Source organism: Loxodonta africana, chromosome 2 (genome assembly GCF_030014295.1).
Source record: "Loxodonta africana isolate mLoxAfr1 chromosome 2, mLoxAfr1.hap2, whole genome shotgun sequence".
NCBI lineage: Eukaryota > Metazoa > Chordata > Mammalia > Proboscidea > Elephantidae > Loxodonta > Loxodonta africana.
Window position 1 is genome coordinate 202,048,253 of NC_087343.1, and position 22,415 is coordinate 202,070,667.

The window sequence follows — 22,415 nt, forward strand, 5'->3', positions numbered from 1 at the left end:
TTCTGACCCGTAAACAGCAAGCTGAGAGTGAGTACGGGGTGAGCGCACTAGATTCCAGGCCCCTCACACACTCTGCATACCCCTCAGTAGCCCTATGGTCCTGGCACCTGTCCCTGCTCCATCAGCTTTCCCTTACACTGGTTTGAATTTTTATTGTGACAAAAAAAAAAAAAAAACCCATTGCCACTGAGTCGATTCTGACTCATAATGACCCTATAGGACAGAGTAGAACTGTCCCATAAGGTTTCCAGCGCTGTAGTCTTCACAAAGCAGACTGCCATATCTTTCTCCCAAGGAGTGGCTGGTGGGTTCGAATGGCCGACCTTTCAGTTAGCAGCCAAGCTCTTAACCACTGTGCCATCAGGGCTCCTTTTATGCCATGGGGGGCAAGACAGTAACAATTTTTAAGAGTAGGGCCACCAAGGCTCATTCCTGCAGGACTCAGAAGTTTGAGGGGGACGGAGAAACTCTGCAGAGACCCCAGCCCACAGCTGTGGTCTGCTAAAACCCTCCCACATAGGCTGCTGGGAGTCATAGAGAAAAGCAAAGGTTGAGGCCACATGGACCTGAGTTCAAATCTCAACCCAATCACTTCCTCTGTGTAACCTTGAGCAATTTACTTCACCTTTCTGGGGCTTGGTTTCCTCCTGGCTAAAATGTGAACAATAATTGCCAGCCTCTAAGGAGTGAATGAGCTATCCCAGATGGAGCCTGGCACAAGTCTGACACCTCGAGGAGCTCACCCAAGGGTGCCCCTGCCCCTTCTCCCCAGAAGATTGGGAGCTCCTTGTGGGCAGGCACTGCCTCACCCATCTCTTTGTCCCAGGGAAGGAACCACATGGCCAAGAGCAGTCCCTCAACACAGGCTCATCCTGCACTGAGGGCCAGCAGGCCCTCACCTTCCCAAACCCAGTGCCCTGCCCTGCTTCCTGGCTAGCCGGAAGCTGCACAGGGGCAGTGGAGGTGGGTGTTGGGGAGAAGCGCACTTACCAGGGCCCCTTCCAGGCACGTGGCATAGTTATAGCCTCGACCCATCACCAAGAGTGACCTCTGTGTGTAGAGCTCCAGGGCCAGGTCATGGATCTTCTCATCCAGTGATAGCACTTCCTTGATCAACTCTAAAGTATGCACACAGGAAAGGGGACAAGCCAGCCATTCCAATTAACAAAACATATTCATAAGGGAAACTTGCAGGACACAAAACATGGTTTTAGAACTCATCTCACTTAGTAAACTTTGCTTCCTTGCATTAGTTTAAGAGATTTAAACTCAGACTATGGGAAAATAACTTGGGTTACTGGATAGGATTTTGTTGGGATAGTGAGTTAGAGTTGTGTTAATGCTTTCCTGAGCCCCTGTAAGGTAGGCAGGGAAGTATTATTTCTACTTCCATTTTCCAGGTAAGGCAGCTGAGGTTCAGAGGGGCTAAATCACCAGCCGGCAAGCCGCAGAGGTGACACTCCAAATAACTTGCCCTCTTCATTGCCACGTGCTGCATCTCAGGACAAAGCCAGTGGAACTTGGACCAGTGCATTTCAAACATTTTAGTCTCAGGTCTCCTTTACACTCGTAAAAATTATTGAGCATCCCTACAAGCCTTTGTGTGGGTGGCACAGTAATTAAATGCTCACTGCTAACCGAAAGGTTGGCAGTTTGAACCCACCAGCAGCTCCAAGGGAGAAAGATGTGGCAGTGTGCTTCTGTAAAGATTACAGCCTTGGAACCCTATGGGGCAGTTCTACTGCGTCCTATAGGGTCACTATGAGTCGGCATCGACTTGACAAAAGTGGTTTTGGGGTTTTCTTTGTTTATATCTACCAATATTTACCATATTAGAAAATATTGAGAAATTAAAAAATGCATATTGATTCATTTTAAAATAACAATAATAAATCCATGACATTACAATATTTTTTTAAAAATGAGTGAGAAGAATGGCATCATCTTACATTTTTGCAAATCTTTTTAACATCTGACTTAATAAAAGCTGTGGAGTTCACATATCTGCATCTGCATTAAAGCCTGTTGTGATACGTTTTTTTGGTTGAAGTATATGAAGAAAATCTGGTCTCACACAGATTTGTAGTTGGAAGAGGAAAGAGTGTTTAAATAACCCTTTCAAATAATTATGACTATTCTTCTTTAGAACGACATCAAACTCAAGAAGTGGTAGTTTCTTAAAGGGTCATTGCAAACGCGGAATCTGAAATTGTATCTGAACTTCTTCCACTTTGTTACGTTACAATTTATTGGTGGTCTGCTGTGCACTTTGGAGCCCTGGTGGCGCAGTGGTTAAGAGCTTGGCTACTAACCAAAGGTCAGCAGTTTGAATCCACCAACTGCTCCTTGGAAGTTCTATAGGGCAGTTCTACTCTGTCCCATAGGGTGGCTATGAGTCAGCATTGACTCGATGACAATGTGTTTGGTTTGGTTTTATGGGTTGTGAACTTTAAATGGATCTTTTACAGGTGCATGATTTTGTAACATTATGCATCATTGGTTATTCGGGAAATATTGGTTAACTGAATTCAATGCAAATCTTCTAAACATTGTCATATTTCATCATAAAATATATATTTTTAAAAAATCACGTTTGTTAAAATTACCCTGATCTCATCAGAGAGTCTTTAAGTGTTGAGATGTGGTCAAGTTCATGGTAGCAGATACATGTTTTCAAAATTTTAAGCTTCACTTGAAAGCTGAAATTTCATCATTGGCAACAAATACTGTCAGATGCTTTTCTTGAAGTCACGGGCTAACTTTGTTCATTTTTGAGAAAATGTCTGCCAGATACCAAGTTAGCTTGCTACTCAAGCAGTCAATCGCCAGTATGCTGTTCCTTTAAAAAGCCATTGCACTTCAGGGCGCAGCAGAAGCGGTTTAGGCACACTTCCCATTTTGTCACGCAGACTATTAAAAAGCGTTGCAATTTAACAGGATGAATAATTTTCCCTGTATCAAGGCCACTCTTAAGTGAGATTGCATGTGCGATGCTGAAGAATACAATGACTGCGAGAACAGTGTGTGGCCACTGCCTGCTTTGTGCGAAGCTCCCAGTTTTTCCACCATTGCTTTTGCAAATGTCAATACAGTGAAAAAGAAAAAAAAAAAAATTATGCATATATTGCTGTGAAAATAGTTTTGACTGCAAGGCTCTTGTGGACCCAGGATAAGTCAACCACATCTTGAGAACTGTTGACCAGTTGACTTACTTAGATATCAGAACAAAGTCTTTTTTTTTTTTTTTAACATGGCTATTAACCTGGCTTAGGGGCCCTGGCGGCATGGCGTAATGGTTAAGCGCTCAGCCGCTAAACAAAAGACTGGAGGTTCGAACCTATCCAGTGGCTCTACGGGAGAAAAGAGCTGGTGATCTGCTTGCATAAAAATTACAGCCTAAAAAAAAAAAATTATACAGCTTAGAAAACCCTATGGAACAGCTCTACTCTGTCACTTGGGGTCACTATGAGTCGACTTGTCGGCACCTAACAACAACAATAACATTACCTGGCTTAAGGTAAGAATGCTTTTCTCTTCAATACATTTTAAACATGTTTTCGCTGCCAGAGCCAGACCCCCTAGGCTCTGAATTGAGCATCATTTTTTAGTTCCTGGGCTTTTCCCCGCTGCCTTCTCTGGGTTTGCCCCTGCTCTCTGGGGGGACCTCGTGTCCAGCGCATCTCTCTCTAGCTCTGATTCGTGTCACGCTGTCAGGGCTGCACACAGAAAACCCAAAACACCTCTCTCCTTCCCTGGAGTGCAAGTGACTGCTGCTTATCTTGGGAGTCCCAGGATAGTGCACAGGGTCCTGGTCTTAATACATGTGTGGTGAGTGAACGAATAAATGAAGACATTGTCCTGTCCACAAGGAGTCCACAGTTCAGTGGACAGACCTTATATCTCATCAACTACAACAGATGGGCACGTCCAGCAGAAGAGGAAAGGCTGGTGGAACTGTCAAGGAGCAGCCTGGGACAGGAACTGACCCCAGGCCATTTGCTCCTTCTTGGTATTTACTGAGCACCTACTCTACACCCACCCTGTGCTAGACACCAGGCACCCAGCAGTGACTCCAACAGACAGGGTCATGAGCTCACTGAGCGATGGTAGATGGGGGAGACAAGTCAGTGAACAGGTGAACAGATAATTCAGACCATGTTATGTGCTATAAAGAAATAAACAGGCTGATGTTTCAGAGACCACTGGGCTGGGGCTTTTGTTAGTTAGGTTGGCCAGGGAGGGATTCCAGGGGGTGACATCTAAGCTGAGACCTGCATGAGGAGGAACAGTCAGCATGTGTAGAGCTGGAGGAGGAGGGTTTCACCAGGTGAAAGAGCCAGGACAAAGGCCCTGCTATGGGAAAGAGCTTGGCTGTTGAGGACCAGAAGGTCAGTTACAGTAGCCCAAGGAGAGCTGGGAGCATGATGAGGAATCAGGGGCCCAACGTGCAGGGCCTGGCGAGGAGTGTGGATATTAATCTTGGCCCAGTGGGAGCTGCTGGTGGGGGAGGGGGGTGGTTTATGGTAAGCAGGAAGTTTGAGGAGTCTCTGGGTGGTGCAAATTGTTAACATGCTCAGCCGATAACCAAAAGGTGGGAGGCATGAGTCTACCCAGAGGCACCTTGGAAGAATGACCTGGTAATCAATCTACTTCCAACGAATCAAGCACTGAAAAACCCTATGGAGCAGTTTTACTGTGACACACATGGGGGCGCCATGAGTCTGAGTCAACTTCAGGAAGCTTGAAGGAGGAGGGAGTGATTAACAGCAGTGGTTACAGGCAACAGTCATGGGACAGAAAGGCCAGGAACAGTCCACAGGATTTGAAAATAAGGCAGGTTTAGCTCTTAGACATACCAGGTAAAGATCTCAGGCCACGGATGATCTCTTGTCTTCTGTTTTGTAATGAAATTCTGTCTTCAGACATCATCAAACCAAACATCACCAGAGAGATGAACTGACTGGTGTAAGCCTGTGGACAAAAGGGAGGTGATGAGAACAGAGGGAGACATGAGTGACCACATCACCATAACCACGGGAGAGAAAGGCAGGTGAAGGGCCTCCCTCACCATATCTCTGGCCTCCATCCCTGCTGACCCTCCTCCCACACAGGGCTCCTTCTACCTTGGTGCTGGCGACGCCGATCTCCGGGCCCGCATTGATATGGACACCGCAGTCGGTTTCCCAGGAGATAGAGCTGCCCACGGTGTTGGTGACACCCACGGTCAGGGCCCCACGGTCCTTGCAGTAGCGTAGTGCCAGGAGGGTGTCTGCAGTCTCACCTGCCACACAGAGGCTCTTTCATTGGTGTGTTCACAAATGCAGTCACTCTGCCAGCATAACCCCTGCCCCTGCTCATTTCCTCCTGGCTCTTACACAGAACTCCATTTGCCCAGACACAGTGTGTGTTCCGAAAGGAAAATGCGTGATCAACAGTTGATCAGTTGATTATTAGATGGAAGGATTAATTATTTCTTTATGTGCCAAACACTTTCTCAACCACCGTTTCATTTAAGTCTCTTGACAACCCTGTTGGGGGCCACTCTCCCCACTTTCCCTTTGGGGATGAAGGGCTCAGAGACAGGAAATCAATGCCTCACTCAGGGCCCTGCAGCTGCGGGGCGGGGGGGAGGGGTGCCGACAGAGTCAGCATGAACCCAGGTGGGCATGCTCCCAGCACCCTTTTCATGACTTGAAGCTGCCTTATTCAGAACGTGCGAGGATTTAGCGTTGAAAAGCAAGAATGCCTCCAAAATGGTGTTTCTCAAATAGATTTTTTGAAAAGCACTTCTTGCAGCCTCTCGGTATGGATGAGATTATTTTTATGATAAACCAGTTGCTGTCCAGTTGACTCTGACTCCTGGCAACCCCATGTGTGTCAGAACAGAACTGTAATCCGTAGGGTTTTCAATGGCTGATTATTCGGAAGTAGATTGCCAGGACTGTTTTCCAGGTGCCTCTGGGTGGACTCTAACCTCCAACCTTTTGGTTGGCAGCCCAGCAAGTTAACTATCTGCACCACCTGGGGACTTAGATAGGGACTTAATAGCTACTTAAATAGGTTCAAGCATAAGTGAGCACAAACTCCCTGTACTGCAAGTTCTGAAGGACTCAAACTAAAACAAGTGTGCAAATTAAACACAAGCCAAGCTAGAAAATCAAAACCATTCAAATTGGCATGTGAATCACTGGAGGCTGTTCTGCCCACAGGGCCGTTGCTTCTGGCTGTGCCCAATCTTTCGCACTGGAGGCTGGTGGGACCGTGTGCTACGTGAGGGCCCAATTCTGTCCTTCTTCTCTTCAGACTAACGTGTCTAGGGCACTGGATTGTCATGTGGCCTTCCCTCAGTGCCAATGGTGGGGTGGGCATGGAGGCAGGGAAGAGGGAGGCTCTATCTTCATTAGCCCCTCCCTCCCATTTTTTTGGATACTGACAGTTAATTTTTTTAAATCTCTTGTGAAGGGCTGAACAAAATAAAACTTCAAGCAACTTCCACTCAGGAGCTACCACTGACCTATTTTCACATTAAATCCACCTCTGTTCTTGCCTCCCACCAATTCATGAAATATTTTTAGGCTCTGATGGGATCATAATTCCACAAGCAAATGCAGTAGCTGAAGTCACATGGCAGCACCTGGGTATAAGCTGCCCAGCCAGATGATGGGTTATCCATTTTCATTTATCTTTGTCATCAAAATGGTGATGGTATTAACGATTAAAAAATGGAGGCAGTATTAAAAATTCCAATAGATTTTAGGACATTACTGCTCATTTTTTAGATGTGATAATGATATTGTAGTTATTTTCTTTTGAAGAGTCCTTATCATATATAGAGGAGTCCCTGGTGGTACAAACAGCTAACATGCTTGGCTGCTAATTGAAAGGTTGGTGGTTCAAGTCCACCTAGAGGTGATTGGAAGAAAGGTCTGGAGATCAATTTCTGAAAAATCAGCTCTTTGGTTTTATTATGTAGAGAAATGTTCTGAAAAATTTATGAATGAAATAACATGATGTCTGGAATTGCCTTCAGAATGACCCCGTGCAGGCAAGCGGTTAATAGGGATATGGATGATACAAGATTGACTGAGTTATGATTGCTGAAGCTATGCAATAGGCATGAGGGGGTTTGTTATGTGAATCTCTCTGTTTTTATAAAGGTTTGGAATGTGCCATAATTACAATGCTTTAGAAATCCTCCTAGAACTCCTTTGGACTCCAAGCACACGGCCATGGATCACCTCCTGGCCTACTGCCCTGGCCGGGTGGAGCAACACGTCCAAGCCCAGGTGGGCTGGCTTAGCTCAGGTGAGTGTCCTCTGCTCTCTCTGCTGGGCTGCATGGCCACTGCACTTAGCTCCCACACTCAGTGCTAGAGGGGCCGTACTGAACCACAGTGTCCACTCCAGAGCAGCAGCCTACACCATACTTGATTCTCAACCTGGCTGAGTTTGGAAGAAGTTTTTTCCTCCACAATAGTAAATCCAGCAAACATTTATGAGCACCTTGGTGAGTGGTCCCAAAAGTCCTGAACTTACAAGAAGGAGGGAGAAACTGCTGGGCAGGGGACAAGCCATCAGACTTTGAGTCTGATTGATCCCAGCTCTTCCCTGTCATGGCTGCATGGCCTAGGCAGTCACTTGCTCTCCCTGTACAAAAGTGACAGTAACTGCAGGTTGTCAGGGTTAAATGACCCAAAACATGAGAAAGCGTGTGGCATACAGTAGGTTGCAGAGGACTTAGTAGGATGAAGGAGGGAGGAGTGTATGTGGTGCCAGACTGCCCAGATCCCTTACCTGACTGGCTTATGAAAAAGCAAACGTCATCCCTGAACACAGGTGTGTTCCTGTCCAGAAAGTCACTAGCAAGTTCAACCATCACTGGGAGCTCGGTCAGTTCCTCCAAAACCTGCCGTGTCTGAAGTCAACAACAATGGGGACTCAAGTCAGTCACAGACCCTAGGGGCAAACGGGGCAGCTGGGCTTCTGGGAACAGCTTTGTAAAATGGCATCCCCTGTCCAGGTGGTGAGGGAACTTCAGTCACAGTTCATACCAGAGGACAACGGGCTCCATGCTGGGTCATGGGGGTGGGAGCAAGGGCTTTGCCAAATATGGAAGGCCAGATGTAGGATAAAAGTTTGAGACCAGGTTCTTATCCTAGACCTCTTCTAACTCTTCGGCACTGTACTGAGTTCACCATTTTGCACTTACTGCCACTGCGGCATGGTAACTGGTTCCACAGCCAATCACGATGAGCCGTCGGCACCGTCGAATCTCTTTTAAGTGGTCCTTCAAGCCACCCAGGAGCACTGCAGGGCACACAACAGGGCATGAATGCCAGTTGTCTACACGCTGAACGCATTCATCCTTACAGGGCACGCAGGACAGGGGCTCCCAGTGGAGTATCGGAATTACCTGTGTTGGTCTCAAAATTCACCCGGCCTCTCATGGTATTGAACACAGATTCTGGTTGTTCAAAGATCTCCTTCTGCATAAATGCACTGAAGTTACCTGGTCAAGGAAACATACGCCAGACAGGTCAGCTCTGAGTTACATATTTATATTATATTTCCACAGTGTAAATTTTAATCCCCACAGAGCACAGTTCTACTCTGAAACACATGGGGTCACCATGAGTCAGAATCAACTCCAGGGCAATTGGTTTTTCATTTGAGTTTTAATTAAGATGAGAAATCATTATATAGTTACAGTAGTGATCCATGTAAAGCCCACTGCAGATTAAAAATGGTGGGCCTGGGCATTGTGCCACCTGATACTCATGATGACCTGATTACTATCCCCAGTTTACATAATAGGACCAGCAGGTTAAGAATCTGCTGCTGTTGAGTCAATTCCGACTCACGGCAACCCTATATGTTCCAGCGTAGACTTGATCTGTAAGATTTTCTTGGCTGTAATCTTTACAGAAGGCACCCTGATGGTTAGAGCCTTTGGCTGCTAAACAAAGGGCTGGTAGTTCACACCTACTAGTCTGCTCTGTGGGAGAAAGACGAGGCAGTCTGCTTCTGTAAAGATTTACAGCCTTGGAAACCCTATGGGGCAGTCCTACTCTGTCCTATAGGGTTGCTATGGGTCGAAATTGACTTGATGGCAACAGGTGTTTTTTTTTTAAATCTTTGTAGAAACAAATCACCAGGCCTTTGTTCTATGATACTGCTGGGTGGGTTGGAACTACCAACTTTTAGGTTTGTAGTCAAGTGTAAAGTGTTTTGTACTACCCAGGGACCTCGCAGTTTAAGGAAGAGAGGGATTTGACTGACAAAAGTGGGTGCAAGGAGACAGACATCCCTCACAGGGAGAAAGTGTTCCAGAGCCCCTGTTACCACCGTAGGCTTCCTTCCCAGGGAAGAGAAGACACTGAGGGGCGTAGGAACGTGTCCCAGGGGGTAAGCATAGGGAGGGGGTTGATGGGGTCAGGTCGAGGGCAGGGGCCTCCTGGAGCCTGGATATAGACAGGTGCTCCTCCTGGAGGTCCCTGGTCAGGCTCCCCATGCCTCCTTAGCTGTGTGAGCACAGACTACCTGAACCCCACCCTGTCGGCCATGGTGCACAGGAAGGGTGGTGCCCACCCAGGGCAGGGCAGTGTCTCTAGGAGCTCCACCACAGAGCCTCTGCACCCCAGGGCTTCTCTACACAGGACCCTAGAGGATACCTGCCTTTCATGATTTGCTGCAATTCCATCTGTAAGGTCTGGATGGCTCGAGATGGGTCATCACTAGCTGAACGCTTGACCCGGTGAATGGAGAGCTTCCCATCAGCCACTGCTGCAATGTCATCGTCCTCAAGGAAGATAACCCGGTTGGTGTGTTCTATGATAGCACTGGAGCAAGGAAAGCACAAGCATCATGCATGGGCCCTACCCTTCACAGCTACAAGACAGCAGCCACTCACTGTTTCCCAAGGCCTGGGGTTCCAGCTAGCAGTGCTGGATGGCATTTTAGGAGGGTCAAGGTTGCCACATCAAAACCACTGATTCACAGATGAGAAATTCTCTTTCCAAGTCTCTTAAATCCTTCTGATTAATAATCTCAAAGAAGAAAGTTGAGGTTGGATGTTTTGAAAATCTCTTTGAATACTTCCTAATCACCCTTTTTAACAAAGAAATGGCAGTTCCTAGACCTAGAATTTTGGCAGGCCACAGTATCTAGTTAATATTTAATAGCATAGATTGATTTCATTATATTTATTTTTAAAACTTTTGCTTATGCAATATTTCCAGAAGTATGCAAAAGTAGAGAGACCAGTATAATGAATTCCCATGTACCCATCATCCAGCTTCAATGATCATCAATTTAAGACCAATCTTGTTTCATTCATAGCTCCATCTTCTCCACAACTCCTTCCCCTGCCCCAGAATTATCTTGAAACCAGTCCCACACATCATATCATTTCTTCTGCAAACATTTGAGTATATCTCTAAAAGATAGAGTCTTTTTTAAATATACCATAATACCATTATCATATCTAAATGAATAATTATTCCTTAATAGCATCAAATATCCAGTATGTTCAGCTGGATTTTAAAAGTACACAGTCATTTTGTCTCCACATCATTATTTCATCTCCTTTCATTCCTTCCTGCCTTTCATTTCTTTCTCCCCTTTTATTGCACTGAGCAGCACTTTAGAAAACAGCATTAAGTGGTGGGGAGGCAGCATGTACCCTCTCTCCCTCTTACTGTATGGAAATGCCTCTAGTTCAACGTTCCCCACGTTGGGTTTCCAGGAATACCTGGCCCCTTCTATTTTTTGAATCAGCCTGCCCATACCTCAGGCAGGTATGGTGGGAGATACCATTTCTGGGTAAGTGAGTTGGCTTTCTGATAAGTGGATTGTTCTAGAGCTGAGAGGAAGTAATAAGAAATCAACTTGGCCAAATGAGTCCAAGGCATGTCCTTCAGTCCAGGCTTACCTTTGATAAAGCTAATATTTTGGTTTCTATTTCTCAATTTGGCTTGGAACTTGTGGGTAAGGAGTGGGAAGCATGCCATGTTCAATTTTCACCCCTAAAACTCCAGCAGATCTTATTATTTAATGAATTTTTTTTTTTTTTTGGAGAAACATCTACCGTATTTCTTTGAGTATAAGGTGCCATTGATTGTAAGATCACAATTATTTTATACACTTCTAAGAAATAAAAACTGCAACCAATTACAATCATAAGATGCTATTTACAGATGACAAAATCTGTAAAATAATTGTGTATCTTAGAATTATTGAAATAATATTAGCATCTCATTGAAATGGTGCTCCAAGGTACACAGTTTGAGAAACACTCCCCTATCCTGTCTATGTTAAGTATGATGCTGGCTGTGGGCTGAACCAGGCCTTGCAGCCTGGGCTCTGGGTTACTACCACTCCCTGTTTCCCAGGACACCTAGCCTGGTGTCCTCCCTGTTGCACAGCAAGGCCCTATTAGAGACTGGGTGGGGAAGAGAAAATCCATGAAATGGAAAGAGGAATAACAAAGGATTGGATGAAGGAAGTATGCAGAATGGTGTTCACAGTGGTTTTCCATTTCAAACAGCAGGAAACTGTTTTGATCTTTTCTAATTGAGTGAGTATGTGTATATATTTATTTTTATTTTTTGGTGCTGAAGTGGGCATGAAGCGGGATCCCTGGGTGGAGCAAACAGTTAAGTACTTGTCTATTAACTGAAAGGCTGGCAGTTCAAACCCACTCAGAGGCTCCTCAGAGGCAAGGCCTGGCAATCTGCTTCTGAAAGGTCACAGCCTTGAAAACACTATGGAGCGCAGTTGTACTCTGCACACATGGGGTTGCCATAGTTAGAATCAACGTGACAACAACTGGTTTTTTTTAGGGGTGGGTAGGAAGCAGAATTTCTCAAATTTCTAAATTACTATTTTATCTGTTGATGAAGACACAGACTTTACAACCAAATGGACAAAGAACTAAATCTTGGCTCTGTCTCTTACAAATGATAAACCTCAGGCAAATGTGGGGTGGGATGGGGGAAGGATTCCGACGGTCTGAGGAGCACTGGCCTCATCTAAAGGGGGTGGTCACCACGCAGCCCCAGACAACTGGGGCCCTGGCAAGCACAGCCCAGTGAGCTCAGATCTGCTCGTTTTCCCAGAGAAGCTAGAAAGCCAAGTTTTAATGTGAAATCTCTTAATTGTAAAATGTTGGCAAGTAATTGGATTATTTTGTGCAGGCCAAAACATTGTGTCTGCCAGTAAATCTGGCCTTTGCCACCAGAGGGTAAGCTCTGCCTTTCGTTCCAGGCTGCCGAGGATAGTCACGCAGGTGCTCGTGGCTAAGGATCCTTGGAGAAGGGCACCACAGTGCTGGAATCCACCTTTACCCTGCCCCTTGCTGAGCCATGAGGAAACAGCTCAAATAGGGGGTGTTATGGATTGAATTATGTCCCCCCAAAATGTCTGTCAACTTGGCTAGGCCTCTATGATGTTAATGAGGCAGGATTAGAGGCAGTTATGTTAATGAGGCAGGACTCAATCTACAGGATTAGGTTGTACCTTGAGTCAGTCTCTTTTGAGATACAAAGGAGAACAGCCAGCAGAGAAGAGAGAGACTCCTACCACCAAGAAAGAAGCACCAGGAGCAGAGTGTGTCCTTTGGACCTGGGGGTCCCTGCACTGAGGAGCTCCTACACCAGGGGAAGATTGATAACAAGAACCTTTCCCCAGAACTGACAGAGAGAGAAAACCTTTCCCTGGAGCTGCAGCCTTGAATTCGGACTTCTAGCCTCCTGAACTGTGAGAGAATAAATTTCTGTTTGTTAACGCCATCCATTTGAGGTATTTCTGTACAGCAGCACTAGGTAACTAAGACAGGGGGTAAGTCAGCAATGGCACTACTGAATCAGTCATTCTTTGGTAATCTTAGGGAAAAAGGCTTAATTACCTTGCATCAGAAGCAAAGAAGAATTCCACAGCTTTATTGCCCACAGCGTGGAGGCAGGTGGAGCTGTCCAGCTTCTTCATCCTTGTTTTACAGATATTCTTCACATTCTCAAAATTGCCTAGTAAATGAAGGAGTGGATTCCAAATCTCGTTAAACTCTTTTGTTTGAATAGCACGCAGCAAGGAGCCCATTTCCCCTTTGAATATGTGTGGGAGAGAGCTGCAATTTTTAGCTTTGGCTGCATCAGCCAAATCCTGCAAAAAAACCCCAAATAGCACAGTGCCACCGCAAGAGCATTTAAACTGCTACAGCGTGACAGTAATACAAACAAAGACAAACCAAATGAACACCCCAAATCAGGACACGGTTGCCATTATACAACAGAGCCAGATGCTGTTCTAATTTTATGTGTGTTTGAAAATATCTGTAATAACAATCTCTGGAAAAAAAAAAAAAAAAAAGGAGCCAGTTTCCATTTCATGAAAGCCTTTGAGACCTAGAGATATGTCCCCACCTCCTTGCGAACGCATCCTCGCCTCCAAGGGAGCTGACATGCACTAGAGCAGCTGCTAAATCTTGAGACACTGATCAGTAGCTGTGTCCAAGCCCTTCACTTTGAGAAACTTACATGTCCTATACAAGATCGGGATCTGTTCTGTGGAGAGTTTGTATTTACTCCGCACACCAATGAGCAGTGGACTGCCTCTCCTGTGGGGAGAAGAGGGAATGAGGTTACCCAATTACCTTCAACACTCCAAGGCTGGATGTCCTCCTAGCATCTGAGATGGGATTCCCAAATCTAGCCCTTTCCATGGGGCAGAGTGTCATGTTTCACTCCCACAGGATGGACTCCTTGACCACAGTGCTCTCAGAGCTTAGAGCAGGGACAAAGGAGAGTGTTACCAACATGCTAGCATGTAAATCCTAGCTCCCTTTCATGGGGTTACCCACCTGATAATCTATTCCAGCTGCACACTCATGAGACCTGCCACTGAATCCCCACACATGAATAACCTACACAGTTAGATTACAGAGATTTAAACTTTAAGCAGTAGCGTGAACCCCGAGGGCTCGCAGGAGCAGTAAGGACCTCCACCCAGTGTTCATCTGCTGCTCATCTTTAATGCAGGAGCGTTTAGATGCCCAAGATTTGCCCAAAGATTTCTTTTTGCTCCTCCTTTTCATCTAGCTCAGTTGTTTGGCAACTTTCTTGTTAGCTGCCATCAAGTCGGCCCCAACTCATGGTGGCCCCATGAACAATGGAACAAAGCATTGCCTGGTCCTGTGCCTTCCCCACCATCATTTGCAGATTGGATCGTTGTGATCCATAGAGTTTTCACTGGCTGATTTTTGGAAGCAGATCACCAAGCCTTTCTTTTTAGTCTGTGAGCTTCACTGAAACATGTTCAGTATCAAAGTAACACACAAGCCTTCACCGACAGACTGCACACGAGGTACGTTGGGTAGGAGTCAAACCTGGGTCTCCTGCATGGAAGGCAAGAATTCTACCACCGAACCACCGCCGCCTCCTCTGCAACTTCAGTGGGCATTAAAATGAGTGGCCGTTGTACATACTCTACTTTGTGGGCCATTTAAGGCACTTTCAAAAGGGTAGTTTTTTTCTCTGCCTGTTGGCGCTTTAAGTTTAGAATCTACAGCCTGCCTAAGGTGCAATACCATCATCAAGAAGACAATAATTTCCACAAGGGAAAGTCCTGAGGAATTCCTGTGGCTGGCCCTGGTAAGGGCCCTGATTCAGGTCTCCTCTCCTGGTGCCCCCCAATTTAGTCACCAGCTCCCTGGATGCCAGAGCATCCCAGAAGGGACTGTTCGGTAAAGCAGCTGATGTTGTATTTCCTTTTGGTTTACAACTTCTAGTGGTAGATACGGTTAAGGTATTATTTCATGATCTTCGCCCTAGTGGCACAGTGGTTAAGAGCTTGGTGGCTTACCAAAAGGCAGGCAGTTCAAGTCCACCAACCACTCCTTGGAAACCCTATGGGGCAGCTCTACTCTGTCCTATGGGGTGGCTATGAGCTGGAATCGACTCAATGGCAATGGGTTTGAATTTTTTTTTTCCTCCAAAATAGAATTCTTTGCTGATTCTTAAGAATCACAGCATACAAATCAAATCCACAAGGAATGTACATAGTAATTCACCTTTGTAACTTACTCACTCTAGACCTGAGATTCTTTGCCAGAGAGTGAGACCAGTATCCTCTTCACACAAGGAGGCCTTCTGGCTTCCTGTACTCCTGGACAGAGGCTCCCATTTTATTTGAAAGCTGGTAATAATTTAATTTTAAACATGCATTCCAACTCCCTAAAAGAGTCATTTTACTTTAAATTTACACACTAGCTGTCAAATGGAAGAATCAATCTCTCTCTCCAAAGGAATAAAGTGGTCATGCAGAATTTATCACACATTATCTGACTGGTAACTTTAGGTACAAGCTGCAAATGGTCAGTCAAGCTACACTCTTTTATTTTTTTTAATTTTTTCATTGAAAATGCCCATGCATTTTGCCTCACCTCGTGGCAACGGCTTCTCCCGGGTAGTGGATACTCTTGAAAACCAATGCAAACGCACCTTCCTGAAAACACACAAGAATGTGAAGGACAGCCCGACTGGACTGCAAAGACAGGTCTCCCTGGCCCTCTCATCATTGCCAGGGGTGCTGGGGTCATGCTGGCAGCGCTCACTTGGGGAGCTGAGTGCCAGGACAGCAGGCAGAGTGATGTCAGGAGGGGAAAGCAAAGCAGATGGCACCATGCTGAGCCTGCGAAAGTCTAAAACTTGTGAGCAACCTAGACTGCACCCTACTGGGCCCGTGAGGACCTCTGTCAGGGATTGCCAGCATTGTGACTACTGTGATTGATGTAGTTAGAACCACAGAAAGTGAGAGCTTGGGGTGGGGGGACCCTGCACTTGTCCTCAGGGACAGCATCTTTGTCCCCTAGGGAGCAACTGTGAGGGCTGGAGAGACTAATCTACAAATTGCACTTAGCTCATGTTAGAACCCGGGTTTACGTCCTGGGCCCATCATTTAGGAGCAAGTCACTTTAACTTTCTTTGTGTCTCATTTCCCTCATCTATAAACAGAGATAGAAACTGTATGGCTTCTCTGAGGACTGTAAGCTAATGCAATTTTTAGTGCTTAGAGAAGTGCCTGGCATATAGAGAATCTAATAAAAGCATGAGCTGTTTATCCACCCAAATCCATTGCCATCGAGTTGATTCTGACTTATAGGCACCCTATAGGACAGAGTAGAACTGCCCCATGGGGTTTCCAAGGAGTGGCTGGTGGATTCAAACAGCTGACCTTTTGGTTAGCAGCAGAATACGTAACCACTGTGCCATCAGGGCTCTGAGCTATTTATAGTAATAATAATAATACACATACATGTAATTAAAATAATATGTAATATAATACATACATATGGCATATAATTAATATAGTAATATATAATATAGTATAGTCTTATGTTTCTTATTATCATTATTTCTATGGTTAGAAATGTCATTTGGCCTCTGTCCTTCAGCTTATTGGTTTATGTAAAGCCAGAACTAGAATCTCGTTTTCCTGACTCAAGACTCCAAATGCTTTTTCTCTTAAATTCTTGGTGCAAAATCCTATCCTATATTCTGACCATCCTGTACTAATTTACCATCTTGGTTATATACAAACCAGCTGTAAACCTGTATTTCCATGTGAAATCTCTCATGTTTCAGAACCCAAGGCCAACCCAGCAGCACAACCAAAGAGGCCCAGAGGGAGTCAGCATCCCCAGGCTGTAAAGAGCCATTCAAGCTGCCCAAGTGCAGGGGTTTCAGGACCTGACATTTACTCTGGTGGTTTTGTGGACTATGTAACAGGATCAAATAGAAAGTCACTTCCCATTTCCTGCCCAAAAGAGCCCCACGTTGCTTTAGGTAAGAAAGGCACTAAAGTTCAAAAGTGCCATTATTGGGGAGACATTTCAGAAATTTAGAATTACAAATGGAAAAGAGGAAATACTGTGATCCAATATCAAATTGGCTTACTGTATATTATACAGTATATTATAACATACAGTACTTGTGGAACAAGTTCTTACTTATTAATATATTCTCTAAATTATGATCCCCAAAATGGGAGTCCTTGGTAAAGGATTTCAACAGTAGACTTCTTTTTTTTTTTAAGACAAATTATTTGAAAGTACCCAAGGATGATTCCTTCAAATGACAGTGTCGTATTTGCCACAGCCTCTGAGTGCAGACGTGCTAGGCCCTCAATACCATCTTTGGGCTGCTGCTGGCTTGGAGGAGTGATCTGATGGCACTGCCTGGGAGGACCAGCTCTGGGATGCCAGCAGTACCCCCCTCCCCCCATTCCACACGGGGCCTGTGCCTGCTCTGCCTTCTCCAAGGAAGGGCTCTCTTCCTGGCCAGTTCCCCCATCATGTGCTCCCCTTCATGGGCACTTTGTCTCTCTGGGACATCACCAATCTCTCCCTCTACTCTTCCCTTCAGCAAACAATTGTGCTCTATTATCTCCTATTACAAGAACCTAATCTTCCCTGGGAACCACGCCCCTCTGCGGCCACTGTACCATTCATTTCTTTGTCCCTTCTAGAATGAAACTTCTCAGAAGCTGCACCTGGTCTCTCTACTTTCTCAGCTCCACTTGGTGAGGATTTGTGGGCATTTGTCCACCATGACGAATAATTGCTTTACTTGATATCACAGAAGGAAAGACTACAATTCTAAATCTTTTTAATGAATCAGTTAAATCCGCCTTGTGTACATAACCAACAGTGTACACCACTCTAACAACATGAACCTCTATGACCAAGTTCATGTGTGTAACATGTGATCATTAGAAGCCATAGATTGTAAGGCCGATTACAATTTCAGAGGTATTAAATGTGAAAAACTGCATCTCAAAGAGATGAAGCAAGGCACTATTTGATATTTACTACAAAAAAAAAAAGAACTTCTCCCATCCTGTAAGAATGTAACATTTTAAGGCCAGACACTGAGCTATGTTTTACCTCAGTAACCTGTTGCCATCAACTCGATTCCGACTCATAGTGACCCTATAGGACGGAGCAGAACTGCTCCACAGGGTTTCCAAGGAGCAGCTGGTGAATTCTAACTGGTTTTGGTTAGCAGCCGAACACTTAACCACTGTGCCACCAGGTTTCAATATTCCACCCAAATTTGCTTAATAAATACTTACGAAATGAAGGAATAATTTAGACAGATGGGACTTGTGACTTACCAGCTGCTGAATGACTCTTTCGACCAGTGTTGAAAATCTAATGTCCTCAGTTTCTCTGTTGTCAAACACATATTTAATCAGCTTTGCAATGGTCTCCGTATCCGTTTCTGACTCAAACTCGTAGCCTTTGCTTTCCTGTAATATTTGGTTGGACATGAGTGTCAGATAATGGTCATTGTTTAATGCTGGCCTGGCCAGCTACCTCTCCTCCATTATGACTTGCCCTTGGAGTGACTTATAAGTGAGAACAAGGAAAACTGGAAAGAGAGGATAAATTTGCCAGAATCACAGCCAAACACTGTTGAGTCATTCCAGAATTCCCTGAGATCATCCTGGTTCAGAAACTTGTCCATGCCGTTAATCTGGACATTGCAAAATAACAACAGTCAAAATGATAAAATATGTTGAGTCAAACCCACACACATTCCAACCAACACCACATAACCTTTTCATACTTTAAACGCTCAACCATCTGAGTTTCCACCCCACATCCCATTTATTGTACGAGTCAATATGTGATATAGTGCAGATACTTTAAAAAAAGGAAGTTCATATTATTTTGATTCTATAAATTTGCAATAGCCTTTGGGGTAAATGCTAATGCCCCAGTATCTCCTCAAACAAGATCTGGGGTGGCTAGCTCAGCTGGGGCTGAGATTTACACGTGGCTGAAAGTGGGCCTCACTCACTTCCTGCATTTGTTTCCAGAGGGAAATGAGCTGATTGAAACATTTCTGGGGAAGACCAATACCCTTTGACTTAGATATTACCAGGGGAAGTATCTTACCAGAAATTTCCTCAGATCTTTGTAATTTGTGATGATTCCATTATGTATGACAACAAATTCTGAAAGAAAAGTTTAGTTAGTGGAGAATGCTATTAAGAAATGAAATTCAAGTCAGATGGCAAGGAGAATGATTTGACAGCTTGAAAATGCTGCCCCTGCAAAGACTACTGTTGAGCAAACTTCACTTATAATTACTAGAATTGGCACCTACTATGACAATTCACTTTTGAGGAAACACACTTCTCTTTCAATAAAATATATCCACCAGCCTAGTCAGGTACAGAGCTCTTACTTGGTGTACAATATTATCAAATAAAACAAAATCCATTGCTGTTGAGTTGATTCCGACTCATAGCGACCCTATAGGACAGAGTAGAACTGCCTTATAGGGTTTTCAAGGAGTGGCTGGTGGATTTGAACTGCTGACTTTTTTGGTTAGCAGCCAAACTTTTAACCTTGGTAATTGTCGCAGTTATCCAGTTGCTGCTACAACAGAAATACCATCGTGGATGGCTTTAACAAAGAGAAGTTTATTTCCTCACAGTTAAGTAGGCTAAAAGTCCAAATTCAGGGTGTCGGCCCCAGGGAAAGGCTTTCTCTCTGTCGGCTCTGGAGGAAGGTCCTTCTTGTTAATCTCCTCCCCGGACTGGGAGCTTCTCTGCTTAGGGACCCCAGGTCCAAAGGACTTGCTCTTCTCCCAATGCTGCTTTCTTGGTGGTATGAGGTCCCTCCTTTCTGCTCCCTTCCCTTTCCTTTTTATCTCTTGAGAGAGAAAAGATGGTGCAGGCCGCACCCCAGGGAAACTCCCTTTACATTGGATCAGGGATGTGGCCTGGTAAGGGTGTTACAATCCCACCCTAATCTTCTTTAATGTAAAATTATAATCACGAAATGGAAGACAACCACACAATACTGGGAATCAGCCCAGCCAAACTGATACATACATTTTGGGGGGGACATAATTCAATCTGTGACAGTAATGATGCCAAATAGGGAATGACTAACCCTTATTTATACAGAAACAATTCCATTCACCCCCAACAGGCTTTAAGCTCAAAGAAGTCACAAGCTAACAGCTCACAGATGTACTGTTTTTCCCACACTACATTTTCAAAATATTTTCAAAATACTGAATTTTTATTTAAAATCCTGATTGTCTTGAGAAAAAACTCCCCAGAAGTTCTGGTACCCCTGGGGTCACCCACATTCCTGTGTGGCCAGGAGCACTTCTTTTCAGCAGCTTCTCCCCTCCCCAGCATACTAGAGGCATACCCCACTCACACCCGGTGCTTCCCACATAGGTGTGACCCCCTCAGTCACCACTGCGTTTTCTCAACAGATAACTGATGAATGAGGAACTTGAGGGAAAGGTTTAAGGCCAAGCTGAGATCTCCTCCCCAGTCTAGAAGACAGAAAGACTATTACCCTTGAGATTTAATAATTCCAGCAGGATGTGTCTATATTCTGGGTGCTCTTCATAAATATTGACTATCACTCAGTGGAAACCCTGGTGGTGTAGTGGTTAAGTGCTATGGCTGCTAACCAAAGGGTTGGCAGTTCAAATCCACCAGGCGCTCCTTGGAAGCTCTATGGGGCAGTTCTACTCTGTCCTATAGGGTCGCTATGAGTCGGAATCGACTCGACAGCACTGGGTATCACTCAGTGAAGGAGCCCTGGTAGCGCAGTGGTTGAGGACTTGGCTGCTAATCAAAAGATCGCAGTTCAAAACCACCAGCTACTCCATGGGAGAAAGATGTGGCAAACTGCTTCCATAAAGATTTACAGCCTTGGAAACCCTATGGTAAAGTTCTGTTCTGTCCTATAGGGTTGCTATGAGTCAGAATCGACAGCATAGCTTTATTGCTCAGTGAACATTTAAATCTGCCGATTAGAGTCTTTCTTCAGTTCAGGAAAGATTTCTCCAACTATATCCTTAAAAACCTTTTCCTTTATTTATTTATTTATTTTGCCAGAGTTTCCTTTCTTCCTTTTAAAATGCATTGTTTATTTTTGTGAAGCTACAAAAAATGAGAAGGCTTCAATAAGAAAGGTCCATTTTTTGCAGGTGTGTTAGCCACAGCCTAGCTCTGTTACGGTTTTACATATATATATTTTTTTTTCTACTGCATTTGGCCTAACCTCTTCTTGGGAACACTGGTTATCCATATGCTGGATCTCTATGAACTGCCTCCATATCCATCCCCTGCTCCAATTTTTTTTTAATATATATTGTGACATTATTCCACTGCAGCATTTTCTCAACTCTGTCACATTTTTAAAAAAATTTTATTGTGTTTTATGTGGAAGTTTACAAATTAAGTCAGTCTCTCATACAAAAATTTATATACACCTTGCTATATACTCCTAGTTGTTCTTCCCGTTATGAGATAGCATACTCCTTCACTCTCTATTTCCATGTCCATTCAGCCAGCTTCTGTCCCCCTCTGCCTTCTCATCTCCCCACCAGACAGGAGCTGCCCACATAGTCTCATGTGTCCACTTGATCCAAGAAGCTCACTCCTCATCAGCATCCCTCTCCATCCCATTGTCCTGTCCGATCCCTGTCTGAAGAGTTGGCTCTGGGAATGATTCCTGTCCTGGGCCAACAGAAGGTCTGGGGACCATGACTACCGGGGTCCTTCTAGTCTCAGTCAGATCGTTAAGTCGGGTCTTTTTAGGAGAATTTGAGGTCTACATCCCATTGCTCTCCTGCTCCCTCAGGGGTTCTCTGTTGTGTTCCCTGTCAGGGCAGTCATCGCTTGTAGCCAGGCGCCATCTAGTTCTTCTGGGCTCAGGCTGATGTAGTCTCTGGTTTATGTGGCCCTTTCTGTCTCTTGGGTTCATCTTTACCTTGTGTCTTTGGTGTTCTTCATTCTCCAGGTAGGTTGAGGCCAACTGATGCATCTTAGATGGCCGCTTGCTAATGTTTAAGACCCCAGACGCCACTCTCCAAAGTGGGATGCAGAATGTTTTCTTAATAGATTTTATTAAGCCAATTGACCTAGATGTCCCCTGAAACCATGGTCCCCAAACCCCAACCCCTGCTACGCTGACCTTCAAAGCATTTGGTTTATTTAGGAAACCTCTTTGCTTTTGGTTTAGTCCAGTTGTGCTGACCCCTCCTGTATTGTGTGTTGTCTTCCCCTTCACCTAAAATAGGCCTTGTCTACTATCTAATTAGCGAATAACCCTCTCCCTTCCTCCCTCTCCACTCTCATAACCATCAAAGAATATTTTCTTCTCTGCTTAAACTATTTCTTGAGTTCTTATAATAGTGGCCTCATACAATATTTGTCCTTTTGCAACTGACTAATTTCACTCAGCATAATGCCTTCCAGATTCCTCCATGTTATGAAATGTTTCACAGATTCATCACTGTTCTTTATCGATGCATAGTATTCCATTGTGTGAATGTACCATAATTTATTTAACCATTCATCCGTTGATGGCCACCTTGGTTG

The 22,415-nt window shown here is 44.8% G+C and overlaps 1 protein-coding gene across 2 annotated transcripts in view; it reads right to left on the reverse strand.

The window, feature by feature from the left end:
• The window catches only part of GFPT2 (glutamine-fructose-6-phosphate transaminase 2), a 52,938-nt gene that overhangs the window by 6,423 nt on the left and 24,100 nt on the right, over nt 1-22,415 (reverse strand). For both annotated transcript variants that reach the window (XM_064279287.1, XM_010593290.2), the window contains exons 5-16: nt 18,955-19,013; nt 18,168-18,302; nt 15,436-15,497; nt 13,532-13,611; nt 12,904-13,021; nt 9,675-9,838; nt 8,413-8,508; nt 8,209-8,306; nt 7,794-7,914; nt 5,124-5,281; nt 4,857-4,971; nt 991-1,118 (exon numbers count right to left, since the gene is read on the reverse strand). In XM_064279287.1, the coding sequence (XP_064135357.1) occupies nt 991-1,118; nt 4,857-4,971; nt 5,124-5,281; nt 7,794-7,914; nt 8,209-8,306; nt 8,413-8,508; nt 9,675-9,838; nt 12,904-13,021; nt 13,532-13,611; nt 15,436-15,497; nt 18,168-18,302; nt 18,955-19,013 (1,334 nt within the window). The remainder of the gene's footprint in view (nt 1-990; nt 1,119-4,856; nt 4,972-5,123; nt 5,282-7,793; nt 7,915-8,208; nt 8,307-8,412; nt 8,509-9,674; nt 9,839-12,903; nt 13,022-13,531; nt 13,612-15,435; nt 15,498-18,167; nt 18,303-18,954; nt 19,014-22,415) is intronic.